The sequence below is a fragment of the Pyxicephalus adspersus genome, chromosome 11, assembly GCF_032062135.1.
Source record: "Pyxicephalus adspersus chromosome 11, UCB_Pads_2.0, whole genome shotgun sequence".
Taxonomy (NCBI): Eukaryota; Metazoa; Chordata; class Amphibia; order Anura; family Pyxicephalidae; genus Pyxicephalus; species Pyxicephalus adspersus.
In genome coordinates, this window is record NC_092868.1 from 41,594,163 (window position 1) to 41,608,566 (window position 14,404).

At 39.7% G+C, this 14,404-nt stretch overlaps 1 protein-coding gene across 1 annotated transcript in view; it reads left to right on the forward strand.

Moving 5' to 3' along the window:
• The first annotated feature begins 4,505 nt into the window (after nt 1-4,505).
• The window catches only part of VWA1 (von Willebrand factor A domain containing 1), a 61,989-nt gene continuing 52,090 nt past the window's right edge, over nt 4,506-14,404 (forward strand). Inside the window, exon 1 of the mRNA XM_072425479.1 lies at nt 4,506-4,855. Coding sequence (XP_072281580.1) covers nt 4,783-4,855 — 73 coding nt within the window. The 5' untranslated portion in view covers nt 4,506-4,782. The remainder of the gene's footprint in view (nt 4,856-14,404) is intronic.

The following is a 14,404-nucleotide window of genomic DNA, read 5'->3' on the forward strand; positions in this document are numbered from 1 at the left end:
GTGTGGGTGTGGTCTTCAGGGGTCCCGCACAGCACATGCCCACCAGGGTGACATGAGGGATTACCTGTGTACGGAGTCTGGTCTCAGTGCAGACTCCGTGTGGAGCCCGTTCTTGGAATCAGAGTAGGCGTGATCCGTGCGGGTCCCGCACAACACACGCCCACTATAATGATGTAGAGGATTCCCTGTGATGACACAGGCCTCTGGAAATCTGAACACGGGCCGTAATTGGCCATGCCTGACCTAAGGCATCCTTTATCAACATTCTTAACATGGGTGAACAGGTAAAATAACTTTCAGGTCTTTCTATATCCACAGCTTCTAGTATATTAGTGTGGTGCTCAGTGGGAAGAATGTCTCTTACATTGCTGGCCAGTGATAAGAATGTCATCCTTACAGATAGTCCAAATGATCATTAAACTTACCTGAGGCTTTCAAACTGCCCGTGGCTTATGGAACCCCTAGCAGCCTCTGGAGGAACTCTTGGGTTCCACAGAACCCTAGCTGAGAAACACTGACCTAAAGGTGTTTTTACATGATCAACCAATGGTACCTGCTTCTACGTCTATGCTGCCTAAAACTGAACTTTAAGTCTGCTCAAACTCTCCTCACCCAGTGTAGTACCCCTTTTTAAAATTTTTTAATCACCTTGACCCTGTACTCTGTAAAACTTCTTCCTAGCTCTTGTGATGACATTTTAGGGTCTACAAAAGACCTACTCAACACTGCATCCCCTAAAGCCATCACCTTTATCACTGAGCTCTCAATGATCCTCTTTGGCCATTAGGCAGGTATTGCTCCTACACATGCATTGTCCCTGGCATCTTGATTTATTTCCGGTGGTGCCAAGAGCAGAGCCAGACTGTACAGTGCATAACCCCAGCGCTGAACAGTGCAAGCAAAATAACACCAGGAGCTGGGGAAAAGGTTTCCTGCAATGTTACTTTGCTCCTCTGCCAAAGACATCATATTCTTGGTGACTCTTTGTTTCCTGGATTTAGCTCCACTTTAAACATCAGCCTCAATGTCACTTTGTGTTTTATTAAATCTGAATGTGTACATTGTGTGCGTGATACATACTTTGTACTGCAATTATAAGAATAAGAGTATCTGTCAAGCAAAGCCTAGACAATGCACCCTTCTGGCACTTGAATATCCTATTCTTGCTCTATCAGTGAATGATCCACTGTGTATGAAAGATGATTGACAGCTTGCTAATAAATTCCAAACATACAGCTCTTGGGTTGCATCCAATTCATTACAAGTTCAATAATGTTTTCCAGGTTGGCAAAGGTAAGTTGTCGGAAGAAACCCTCAGCTGAAAAGACTGCAGGATACACTGATACATTGCACTGCTAACACACAACATTCCAATTCCAGTAAACTTTGCATCCAGCTGTCTGTGTAAAATCCCAATGTTCTGCTCAGTGAAAACTTCCCTTTGCCTGCTGAACAATATCGGTATTCATTTATTAGTCAGAAGCCCTCATACTTGTTCTGGGTCAATGACACAATAAGTATTGAAGGCAGCGAGGCAATTAGTATCTGGTCTTATCATTGGCTGTATATACGATAAAAAGGCAAATACTGCCATAAAATACAGCAATGCATTAAATGAATGTACTTTACCTACTTTTGTATAACCCCCCTTGTTTACCAGGACAGTTTTATTGTTCTGCAATACGTTCCCGATCCAGCACGGCTCCCAGCAACTGGTACTACTTAGCGTCAGCTGGTACCACTCACTGCCATCCCCATTTTTTGTGTTTGTATTCTTTAGAAGAGAATATGTTTAAAAAAATATTTGTATATTACACATTAACACGATATACACAGCCCTACATACCCTACCAACTAATCCAAAGATACTAAACTGCTTTACTTTTTTTTATCAGCCGGTAGCAATTATTGTCCATCCCATGAGGTGGGAGGGTAGACATTGTTGGTATTACTATGTTCTAATAGGAGATCACTATTTTATTATTTTATTATTTTTATATTTATTTACTATTTTTATTATTTTATCACTATAGGAGCCAATTTATAAAGTTCCTGATCTCAGCTCTGTAATTTCTGCTGACCTATGACACCCCATGAGATCTCCCCTCCTATTGTGTGTTACTTTCCCCACCTTCTAGATTGTAAGCTCTTCGGGGCAGACTCATGTGTCACTGTCTGTATTCGGCTGTCATTTGCAACCCCTATTTAATGTACAGCTCTGTGTATTATGTTGGTGCTATAAAAATCCTGTGTTATTATAATATTATTATTAATGATATAATAGCCTTCACAAATAAAATGTAACAGCTGGAAAAGGATCAGATGAAGATGGCCGTGCCAACAACAGGGAGAGGACAGAAGGACTGCAAAAAGGGAGGTCATTTTATTTTATTGAGCAGGAGATACCACCTGTCCCCTTTGCAATAAAGGATGGGCCTGATTGCTGTTTTTAGTTTGTATAGTTCTGCTTTATTTGCTAGTTAGAAATAACTGTTTAGATGTACCAGTAATTTTATTAAAGCATATTAAGTGCCATCTATTTCACACAATGATGAAAAATGGCAAATGGCAGCATTTCCAGACGTGAAGAAATGGTAAATCTCACTGCCAGTGTTAAAAAGCCCTTAAAAAAGCTTGCCAGCAGGCGTTATTTATAAATATATTGTTGCAAGATAAAGAGAGGCCCGTAGCCGTAAGAAATTAGGCGCAGGGCCTACATGACCGGGTGCTACGCCTAGCCCAGGGGTGTTAAGGGTTATTAAAATGAAGTAAGGCTAGGAGGGGCTGTGCTAGTGTGGCGAGTGAGGTAAGAGGGGATTAGGCATAGGGCAAGTTAAAGGGGGCTAGACAGACGTGAGGAGAAAAAAGTTTCCCGCCCACCCACCCCTTGTTTTATGGTTATAATTTGAAAATTTGGTACGTTTTATCGGTTGAGGTCTTGGAAGGCAAGGATCCAGTGCATTGATAAAGTGGTGGATTTTGGCAGGGGGGGATCCTCTTTGGTGGGGTCTCCGCCTTTATGGTGAAGGAATAATTATGGCTCCCAAGGTGGTGCTAGGGGCCAAGGTGGACATGTTGGAAGAGTTATATTACTGTTGGTTGTGGATTTTGCCTTCTGAGACCTGCAGCCTGGTTGTTTGGGTGTATAACCGGGAGTTTGATAACATTATGGATATTGTGGTTTTGGGTATGTATTATTAAAAGGGGGGAATTAGGATGTTTGCTGATTAGGTTATATTCAGTGTAATATGTTGGTGTTATATGATCCCGGTTTATTAATAATAATAATAATAATAATAAGAATAATAATAAGAATATAATAATGGAGTGTTTTTTTTGTGTTAATGTATGCTTGCATATCAAAAGTGTAAAATGTATTTATTTATTTATTTGTCATTTATTTATTATTGGACATTTGTTTGTTAATTACTTGAATGGTTAATTTATTTAATGGTGGTTAAATAAACAGCTGCTTGCCAGCCAATTTAAATCCAAGATTGGTGTTTGGGTATTTAATAGTGGGGGGAAGGTTGGTAAGCAGGTGGGGGGTCTGGGGGAGGCGGAGGTTCTGATGGGGTGGTAAAGGATGGGCTAGAAGGTCCAAGGTATTTTGTTTTTTATGGACAATGCCCAACAACAAAGAAATCACACACTTACAATGACCAGCAATATAAGGACAGCTATATTCTATAATGACCACTAATATTTACCTGTTTGTGTTTCTTTTCAGTTCTTATAGTAGAATTAAACCCAGTGAATACTCACCTGTCTCTGTTCCATCACAAGTACCCCCATATTCTTCCTTCTTCTCCTATCTTGAGACTAGGATAACGTAACTCCCAAGCAGGTGTTTAGAAACTCATCCAGACCCAGCATTTGCATGGAAAGCTGGGATGTGTTAATATTCTGGTAACCTATTCTGAGAAGTGCATGCACAGCTCAGCAAATTCTGACATTTGGGATGGTGATCAGGCAGGTAAGAATACTTTTTGCAGAACGGAAATCACCTGTCCCTTTACATAATAAAGATCTGCCTGATGCCAAATTTTTAATGTACTATTTGTCATTAATTATTTCACTATGTCAATGTCGTTAACTATGGTATTGCCATGATTATTACTGACTATTGGGTGTAATAAAGCTGAGGATATAAAAATGATCTAATGCCATTTATTCTGGATGCCACACAATTCTTAATTGTAAAACCATATATATTAGTCACACTTTGATGATTTGTATGCTGTGAGTTTAAACACTTTTTTAGCACTGGTTCCCCTAGATCTAAAACTGTTCCAAGCAAAAAAAAAAGATCTGAGAAAGTGTGATCTGGTTTATATTGTTATCAGGGACATTTGAGTTCATAGGATTACCAGCTGTGCATACAAAGGTGCACACAGGCAGCATTAGGACCTTGCAGGAATCCAGTTTCCAGTATCTGAGTCTATAGAGGGTGTGTAGAGAAATGAAGTTTTTTCCTTGCTGTGTAACACGTGGGGGCAGAAGAAGCCACAGTTTGGGATGACTTCACAACTTGTTATTGAATTGGTAGAGCTGCTGTAACCTGCAACCCCCCAAGAACTCAGCAAGTCTCATCAGATGGTTAACTCTACACTGACTGCAGGAGCCTCTGCCTGGCTTGTACCCTTCTCCTGGCAGTGCCAAGCCAGATTCAGGGCAAACTGCTCAGGGATGAGCCACCTACCAGGGAGTGTCTGCTGAGGAATATGCCCAGATTGGGGAAGCTTTGCTTGTAGAGATAAGATCACCAGTCTGAACTTTGCTATGTTTGTCTACCTGGGATTCTACCTGCACATTCTTCTCAGCTCTGCCTTAGGACACACCATACCAGAAGCAGGTAAGTGACCTCATAAACTGACAGCAAACTTCCTCATTCACCAAGACAAGGAAATAAAGTCACCATGAAGTCTCCTGCTCCATACAAGACTTTGTAGGAAAGTCAGATCTATGGTGGTTCAGTGTGGGGATTGCCAGAAACGGGAAGCAGGTGTGCCATGTATAGGAAACAAGAGGTCATTGTAATTGGTTCTAATACTGTTTATAATTAATATTGTCTTCTGCTATATTTTATTCTACATTGTATATAAATCCCACACTTTTTGTTTATGAAATTGGGAGGAAATCCTTCCAAAGTGAATGGCAATCCTTGGTTGTCACTGGGACAGGTGTCTGCATTGGTTGTTACTACAAGAGGTGTTCCCATTAATTGTTACCGGAAGAGGTGTTCCTATTGATTGAATAATACCTGAACAGGTATTTCCATTAGATTAATTCCCCTCTCTCCTTTCTTTCTGTAAATTTTCACTTTCCATTCTGTCCCAGGGACAAATATTAATAGTGAATCCAAAACAGGGGTTATACACATATACATAGTGTTATACACACTCGAGAGCCAGGAAACAGCATGTGAGCATGTGTCGGGGCATCAAAACTCAAAGGTCCCTTTAAATGTGTCTGCCTAACCTCACATGGTGTACTCACATGTATTTAAAGAGCACCTAGCGTAATTTTATCAAGGTTGCAGAGGAGATCCTTTGCCTTTCTGTTCACTTCATCACTACGTATAGTGCAAAGAACTCCATTTCATTCAATAAACTTTTATTAAGTGACCATTGCATATTCTGATAATTTACTTTCAATGGACATGTATGGTACAGTATTTCCTTTCTTACCATTCATGTATGTGCAGAGTTTTGGGCTAATAATATCCCATATACCATCCCATAGTACCATTAGCTGTGTCACAATATGAGATGCAATGGCTGCCGCAGCAATCAAGACTTAATGGGAGTGTAGAGCACCCCGGGATACCTAAATCATGCATCTCGGGAGGCTCTGGATGCTCCTTCTGCGCATGCCCAAGATAAAGGGCTATTTTCCTCTTAGGGGAAAAAGATGGCGATCTCACGCATGTGCAGTGAGATCGGATTTCTTTTTTTCTCTTTCCCACACCTGCGGAGTGCGAGATCGGGTGACGGAGAAAAGAAGAGCAAAGAAGAAGTAGAGAAGACCAAAGATGGCACGTCAGAAATAATCACACACTGTGACTGGCATCCAAAGCATCCAAACTGCCTTTATGATTGGAATGTTCATCTTGGACTAATAAACGACACACCGCTTTTTCCCAATTGGTCCAATCCTCACGTTGTACACATTTTAGGGTCTCCTAATCCCCTGAGGAAGCCCAAAGGGGTGAAACGCGTTGGGATGGGACCCGCTTAGTGACCCTTTGCTTCTGCACAACCCCAATAATTGCTCAGTACTATGTGAATAGATTGAATATTTCACACCTTTATATATGTCGTTTTACCTAAATGTACAAATTTTTAACATTATTTTGTGTATTCTATCATATATCTACATATCTGTGCTCAAAAAGACGCTTTCTCTTTTCCTTTCCCCGATGCTTATTGTATAGGCCAATCATTTGATGCTAAAGGCTTTGGCACATAACTATTTCATTTTGTATTATCTAAAAAACTAGGGGAACCCGGCTAGTGACACTTAGCCTAACTTGCTTAGTTCCACTTTAACAAATAAATCTTTTATTTATCTGACGTGTAACATGGAAATTGATATGTGGAATACCGCCCTTTGAACGTTTATGTTGCTCTTTTCATATCCCATTTAAAGTGAACCTAAACTCAGGGTTTTAATTCAGGGCTGTCCAATCCTAGTTTTCAAGGGCCACATACAGGCCAGGGTTTTCAAATAAATTATCATTTACTGAGCTTTTCTAAACCATAACTCATTCTTTGTCTATTGATGTCCTAAAGTGGAACTAATTGCACCTCTCTTGTATCTTACTGGGGCTGACATCTTAACCTGGTCCTCTTCCAACTTTGGGTGTTCGACGTAGTTCTTGCATGAGCATGGGATTTGCTGGTATTGTACACTATACTCAGTGAACATTATGCAATATATTGTGAACAGGCAGGTAAATTTGTTTTATTGCAGAAGAGACATAGCCAATCCTATTTGCAAAAAAGGATCTGTATGCTCCCAATTTTTTGTTAATTAGGTTAATTCCCATTTTAAGTTTCAGTCATTTACATTTTTTCTAAAGCAAGCAGTTCTGCTGGCTCTTTAGCTAAACCAAAGTGCTCTGAGAAACCTTTGTTATTAATTAAATGTTTATTTGTAATGTCTAACGCTTAAACAATTGGGTTTTTGTTCATTGATTATATACTGGCCTTTCATTTATAAGCTGAAATGTTTATGTTTGGCAGTGCTATTATTGATAAGGAAAGTGGTTTCTTGATATTAGGGAATGTTTGAAAGCCTACCAAGGTGAAGTTTTTGGCTGTTGTGAATTTTCTCAGCCAATCACTTCTGTTCCCCTTCCATCTGAAAATGGACCATCACCTGCACACATATGCACAACCACACAAGTTTGTCTAATGTCAGTTTTGTGATGATCTGTTGTTTGTGGAATGATTTTTTGTCAGTCTTCATCTCCAATTTGAAGGCAGCAGTCTGAGTTTAGGTCTGTTTCGTATCAAGACAGATGGTTTGTGAAGCCTACACCCTCCTGCTACTGACAGATCATAACTGTCCATGACTTGTGTATGTTCTGTTCCTAATGACTGCACAGTGTATTGCTCTTTTATTCAAATAACAAGTCATCCAGTCTGTGAAAAGGTACTGGCATCTTCTAATAGCTCATCATTCTAGAAATGAGTGCTGGAGCAGGGAGCTATCATTTTTTACCGACGAAACTTGAAGGCCATCAACAGTTGATCTCTATGAAGCCTTTATGGTTCTCCCATACAATGCTTTTATCATGGACCTGCCAGTCAACCATATGTGGGTCTTTTTACTAGGATAGTGATGGAAAGTAATGGAGAGTGAGTATAGAATGCATAGAACATTGCAGTGCATAGGATCTCTTCTTGTGGGTTCCTTCTTAGGTGTTCACATAACTTTTTTAGTGGCCTAGAAACTTTTCTTTTAGCTGTCCAGTTGTGGATCCTCTTAGATCCATGAGCATAGTGCACTTAAAGTTTTTGGCCGGAACAACTGCATAGCTACAAAATAAGAAAGAAAGTGAGAAAACTAATGCACCCACTGTGCCATAAAATGCAATGTAATACTTTTTGTTCTTTAGTGTTTTAAAAAAAGACAAGTAACCATACACTTAGATGCCACACCAGATGCTAAATTTACTGTATATTGCCCAGGACAATTGTTCATGATTGAGTCAGAACAGCTGCCCTCGGCATTGTTTAGTGATTTGCCACGTCAGAACACTAAATGACCGACAAGAAGGACAGCTAATGTTTTCTAATGGAGAGGACACAGTGTGACGCCTCCTGCCCGTCCTCCTCCCTCTCCATAAAACAGAACAGGTTACTCATCAAGGCTCGTTTTTTCACACTATCACCCCAACAATCACCAAGGATCATTTCTATCTACAAGAATTAGATGTCTCAGTATGTAGTTTTAAAAGGTTCCAAGTGCTTTAGAAGATAATTCATTGCAATTATTCTTTTTCATTACCCAGTAGATTTTTTTTTACTTGTCATTGCCTTGCTTTGATATTAAATTTATGTTCCAAATAAAATTACTCCCATCTTTAAGACAAAACAATAAAGTCCAATTTTTATTACTTCCAAAAATTCCGGGCTTGTCTATCCAGAAGCCAGGGTGTGATGACATAAAACAGAATATGCCGGAGGCTTCATAAGATCCAAACACAACAAAGAATCATTGAACCTGGCCCTGACTCATAACATTCAAGTTTGCTAGGGAAAACTCATTTTGTGAATTGTGTTTTTCAGTTACGCTAATTACTTTCAGCGGTTTTAGTCCACCCACAAGATGTTATTGTAACTGGCAACCATGTAAATGAACTGAACTTCTAATTCCATCTATGGATGCTGAATTGCTGTGTAGGGCTAGCACTGCTCCAGGGTTGAATCTCTGATGGATACAAAATGAGCGGAATCTTTGGCTAATGGTTTTCCATGTTTCCTGGTTGGATGAACCACAAGAGAAGGATTAAGCTGTCTTTTGTTCGCTAGCTATGTATAATGATGTTATCGGACATGGCTAAATTTAACAAAGTTATTTTAAGTTTGGCATTAGATGGAGGATATCGAAGTATTATGATGAAAAAACTGATGGGAATGTTTGGGGATATCCTCCACACAGAGGAAACATTGTTTGAAATAAGTCTCTTGACTCATATTCAGAAGAAGCAGTAAAGTGCAACCATTGTGTAGTGCTGCAAAAAAGAGGAAAGATTGTGCTATACAGAGAAAATGGCAAGAGGTGGCATTCTTGCCCTGGGTCACTCTTAAAATCCCACCCATTCTGGCTGCAGTTATATCTTTATATTGCCCATATAACATAGGTAGTAAGCTGAAAGACTTTGTGTTGCTATTCCATAACATGCAGAATGTAAAGGGGACCCCTAAAGAAGGCCAATGGTAAAGTACCACCTCTATGTCCACCATGCTTTAAGGTAGTAGATCATAAAAGGAGCCCAGAAATACCCAACAGTGCTTTAAGCTCCTGAAATGGCTAGTCATATGATTAAATGAATTGGCACTAATCATTTAACCTCAGATGAATGAGGTTTACCTGAAAGACCTTTAGGCAGTAACTACAGGTTAGTGGCTCTGCCTTAACTCCAGCTCTCCTCTATGGTAAAGATAATATATGTCCAGGGATTTGGGAGAAGTGCAAGACATATAGGTAGCAAAAGGGTTGTAATTTCACTAAGGATTTAAAGTGGAACTCCAGTTGTGTCTGTTTCCTTCAGCTCCCCTGCCTTCTCCAAAGTCCTCAACAATGACCATCATTCATCCTGAAGAGGATCAAAAGCAATGGATAGTATAGGAATCTGAGCGCAGCACTGGAGCATAGGGAGGTTAAGGAGGACTTGGGCACATTTAGTTCTTAATACAAGAGGGGGAAAGAAAAAAAATCATGTTCTTGCAAACAATGGGACTGATTTTTTTAAAGCTCTCCAAGACTGGAGAAGATAGACTATCATAGGAAATGATTTCTTAAAAGTCACTTACCATTGAATGACAAATGTTTTTCAATCCTGGACCAGATCTGTACTAAGTTTGCTGGATCACCCAGGTTCTCCCATGATAGTCTATCGTCTCCAGTCTTGGAGAGCATTAATAAATCAGACACATTGTCTAATACAATGCCCATCTTCCTTGGTGCCCTAAAGCTAAAACTTCTCCTACCACCTCTTATTGCTCTGTTCTTGTGATGAATTACCCCACTAAATAATAGTGATATGGGGGTCAGAACAAATTCATGAACCAATATTGCTATTTGCCCGTTAGGGTTGCTGATTAATAATATAGGATAAATGCCTGCTGGACATTGCTGTCTGTAGTTTATGGAGAATAAAAAGAATACTGCTTCACTTTAAGCAGTTTGGACTGGACAGACAAATGAGAGCTGTTTTTCCGAACTTTTGCTATGGAAAATTGTAAACCTTTGCTGTATATGCATTAAATAAGATGTGTAGATTAAGGGGAGGAATAAGAAAATGTTTCTGAAGCAGCTGGAATCGTTTATGAACTGCAACAATAATGTATATGGCAAAAGGGCTTGGAAGCTTGAACGTAGGAACCAATGCACCTGATTTCAGTCATTGTGTCTTATGGTCCTCAGAGATGACTGCTTGGTCATGGGCCAGGTTCATCCATAAGGTATTGGCAACTACATTTTATCTCTCACTTACATCACCTCCTACAGAAAGCCACTTGAAGCTTGTTAGATGCTTTGTAAATGTTTGTTGAATCTGATTCTCATCAGATTACCCATGACAAACCATGTGGTATGTCTCGGCCCATGAAAGATCGTCCAGTCTACTGGTAAGGTTATACAATTCCCCATTAAACTCTTGATAACTAAAATTTACAAGTTTGTTTGTGCTTTCACTAACGATAAATATTGTTGTCTTTTTATGTTTTAATGAATATATTTTTTATAGCTTTAGATCAAACTTTCTTAATCTTGGTTGGTAAGAGTGGTTGGGAAAATGGTTATGGTAGCCAGTCAACAACTCGAACGACCCTTAGACATCTTTGGAGGAAACCTATAGTTCCATAGAACGCTTGATTGGGAATGGCTGCTTTGGATTCTAAAAGGAGGCATGGACAGTTTTTAAATTAGTGTTCTCCTAGCCACAATAAGTGAGAGGAGATGGGAACTCAAGTCTTTTAAGAATAACATGATTCTTTTGGTTGATTGTCTTTTCAATATCTCTTTATTGATTTTTGACAACAAAGAACTAAATAAACAGTATCAGAAGAATTTAGGTATAAACATACATGTCAAGACACCATATCAGCGATGGGTATAAAATACAAGTACTACAAACAAAGCTTAGAGATCAATGAGTTGGAAAAGAAAGGAAGAAAAAACATATAGAATAGAAGAGGAAAGAAGGGGATATAGAAAGAACAGCGGGTGATGAGTGTTGAGAAATGTCCATTAACCTCCTTGCCGTTAAGCCCGACCTTCGTACGGGCAAAAAAAAATGGCTACGATGGTTAACCCCGAGTTTTTTCCCATCCTTACTTACCTGGTCCCGCTGTGCTCATCCAGCGTCGTGTTCGTGTTCCAGCGTCGTCCTCCGTCGATCGTCGTCCGTCGATCTCCCTCTCCAGCGTCGGGTGCCTTCGTTGGGTGCCAGCGGGACCGCTAAGATGCCGGCCGGCTTCTTACCTGGTCCCGCTGATCGTCCACGTCCTTCTTCTTCCAGCGCCGGATGATCTCTGAAACGAGAACCCGTTCGGCGGAGAAAAAAAAAACGGACGGCTCCTCCCTGCGTGCGTGATGACGTCGGCGCGTGTGCGGGAAATTCAAATTGAAACTCATTCATTCATTTTGTATTGGATTCAATACAAACTCCTGTATCCAATCCAATACAAAATAATTCAAATAATTACAGAGTATATAACTGGTAAATTCAAACTGTCATTTTGTATTGGATTGAATACAAACTCCCTATCCAATCCAATACAAAAAATAAAAAAAAAATAAAATAAAAGTAAATACCTTGGAAATTCAAATTTATATTTTGTATTTGATTGGATAAAACCTTGTGTATCCAATCCAATACAAAATAATATAAAATTAATACAAAGTACATAACTGGTAAATTCAAACGCTTATTTTATATTGGATTGAATACAAACTCCAGTATCCAATCCAATACAAAAAAATAAAAAAAAATAAAATAAAAGTAAATACATTTTTTATATTCATAATATCTACTAGAACCCCTGTTCGGACATATTTCTGTAAGTTACAGGTCTACAATTTAAAAAAAAAATTTCATGAAAAACAGTGGATCTCTTTTGGTACAGAAATCTAGACCTCAGTGTAATGCTCAGGTGGTTAAGGAACATTTTCAGGACAAGCTTTTGTGGGTCACCACCTTTTCTTCTGTGGTCCAAGCAGTTCTCCAAAAATTTAGATCTCAGTAGGTAGGGATGGTCCGGGAAGGGTATAGGAGGGAGGAAACTGGGCTAGGCCAGACACCTGGGTTCGAGCCAAGCTACTGGTTAAGCAGCCATTATCTATATGAAACTGAATATTTGTCATCGACTGAAGCAATTCATTTCACTATAATCTAGTTGAGTCTTTTTCTTATTTTTCAAGCTGCTATGGTAACTGCTAACCTCATGTGAGAAACATATTCTGTAATATAAGTACAGAATAAAGTTATTGATTAAATATAAACAGCGGGTGTTGGAACCTCAGCCCTAAGCTTGGGAACAAAGCGTGAAGGTATGGGCTGTAATTTTCCAGAACTTCTCTGTGTTAAATGATAGCTTCCTATTAGGGAATGTATCAAGTCATATATAGTACACAAGTATCTCCTTCGTGTTTTATAAGTTTGTTGGAATGGTGTTCGGCATGCAGTCTGGGCTGTAAGTGGCATGGTCCTAAAATACTGAATTACTTATCATAACTGAAGTACAAAAAAAAGGAGTGCACTGGAATGGTTACTTTTTTTGATTCTTCCAAATATTTCTGTAAAGAGGGTCAGGGATCAAAATTAGATTCAGAAACAGATCTTTATTGTATATGTTAAAGATTACAATATGGTCTAGTTTGCATATATACTGCTATCATCAGTTCTTGCTGAGTATTAATGATTGGTTACCTTTGGTATACAGCAGGGGTGTCAAACTCAAATACACAGTGGGCCAAAATTAAAAACTTAGACAAAGTCAAGGGCTAACCTTGAAATTTATTGAAAAAATCGAGGCAGGCTAAATTGTATGAGTGGCCCGCCACTGGAACTCCCTCTTTGTTGAAATAGCACAGCTACTACAATTCCCAGCAGTACTTGCATGTATAAAACAGTCTAGTGCGGGGCTACGCATAGGCAGAGAGCCCACTGGTCTATAGACACGAGTGATGCTGCTACTACAATTCCTGGCAGTACTTGTGTCTATAAAACAATCCAATGCCGGGCCACACATAGGCAGAGAGCCCACTGGTCTATAGACACGAGTGATGCTGCTACTACAATTCCCGGCATTACTTGCATCTATAAAACAGTCCAATGCGGGGCCACACATAGGCAGAGAGCCTGCTTGTCTATAGACGTGAGTGATGCCGGGAATTATAGTAGCGGCGCTATTTCAATGCAGCGGCGGGCCAGCTGCAATTCATTTTTAGGATTCCTTTGGGGGCCAAAAAAACTGAGGTTGCAGGCCAGATTTGGCCCGCGGGCCAGAGTTTGATACCCTTGGTATTGAGGATGATATACAGTAGGGTGTAGACAGGTAGCACATTGTTTGGGTTATATCTCAAAGTTTTTCTTTAGTTTTCATTAAAAAGGGGAAATGTGAATTTCTGTGTCTCCTGGCACTTATGAGTATTAAAGAGCAAGAGACTTACCCCACTAACTTCCCGCCTGATGGTAATAGTGTCTCCAGATGGGTCCAAATTCATCAAATGGAGTCTATACCCTGTGTAAGCTCTAGCACAGTTTTGAGCTAATTCTAACTCATTCCAAAAAATAAAGCTTCAACTATACTTTAAACTCAAATAAAATCCTACATGAATCCAAGTTTCTACATTCATTGTAGTATTATTCTCCTCCACTTCTCCCTAGTGTAGTCAGTAATATCTGACATTTCCCTCTCTGGTCCTGAAGTGAAGGGGTTAGTCTTCCAGTCATTGTGCCACCGGAGTTACAATGATGCATTGTATTCTGGGCCTGCCAGCACAGGCACTGACTGGAGGCTAATTCTCACTAGTAATGGAAAAATGTTGCTGGCATTTGCCACTCTCCATTGCAGGCCAGATGCTTTCACTGTGGAGCTTATTAAAATCCAAATATCTGCAAGTACGAGCTGAATGTGTCCCCAATGATCACAGTCCACTATTCATC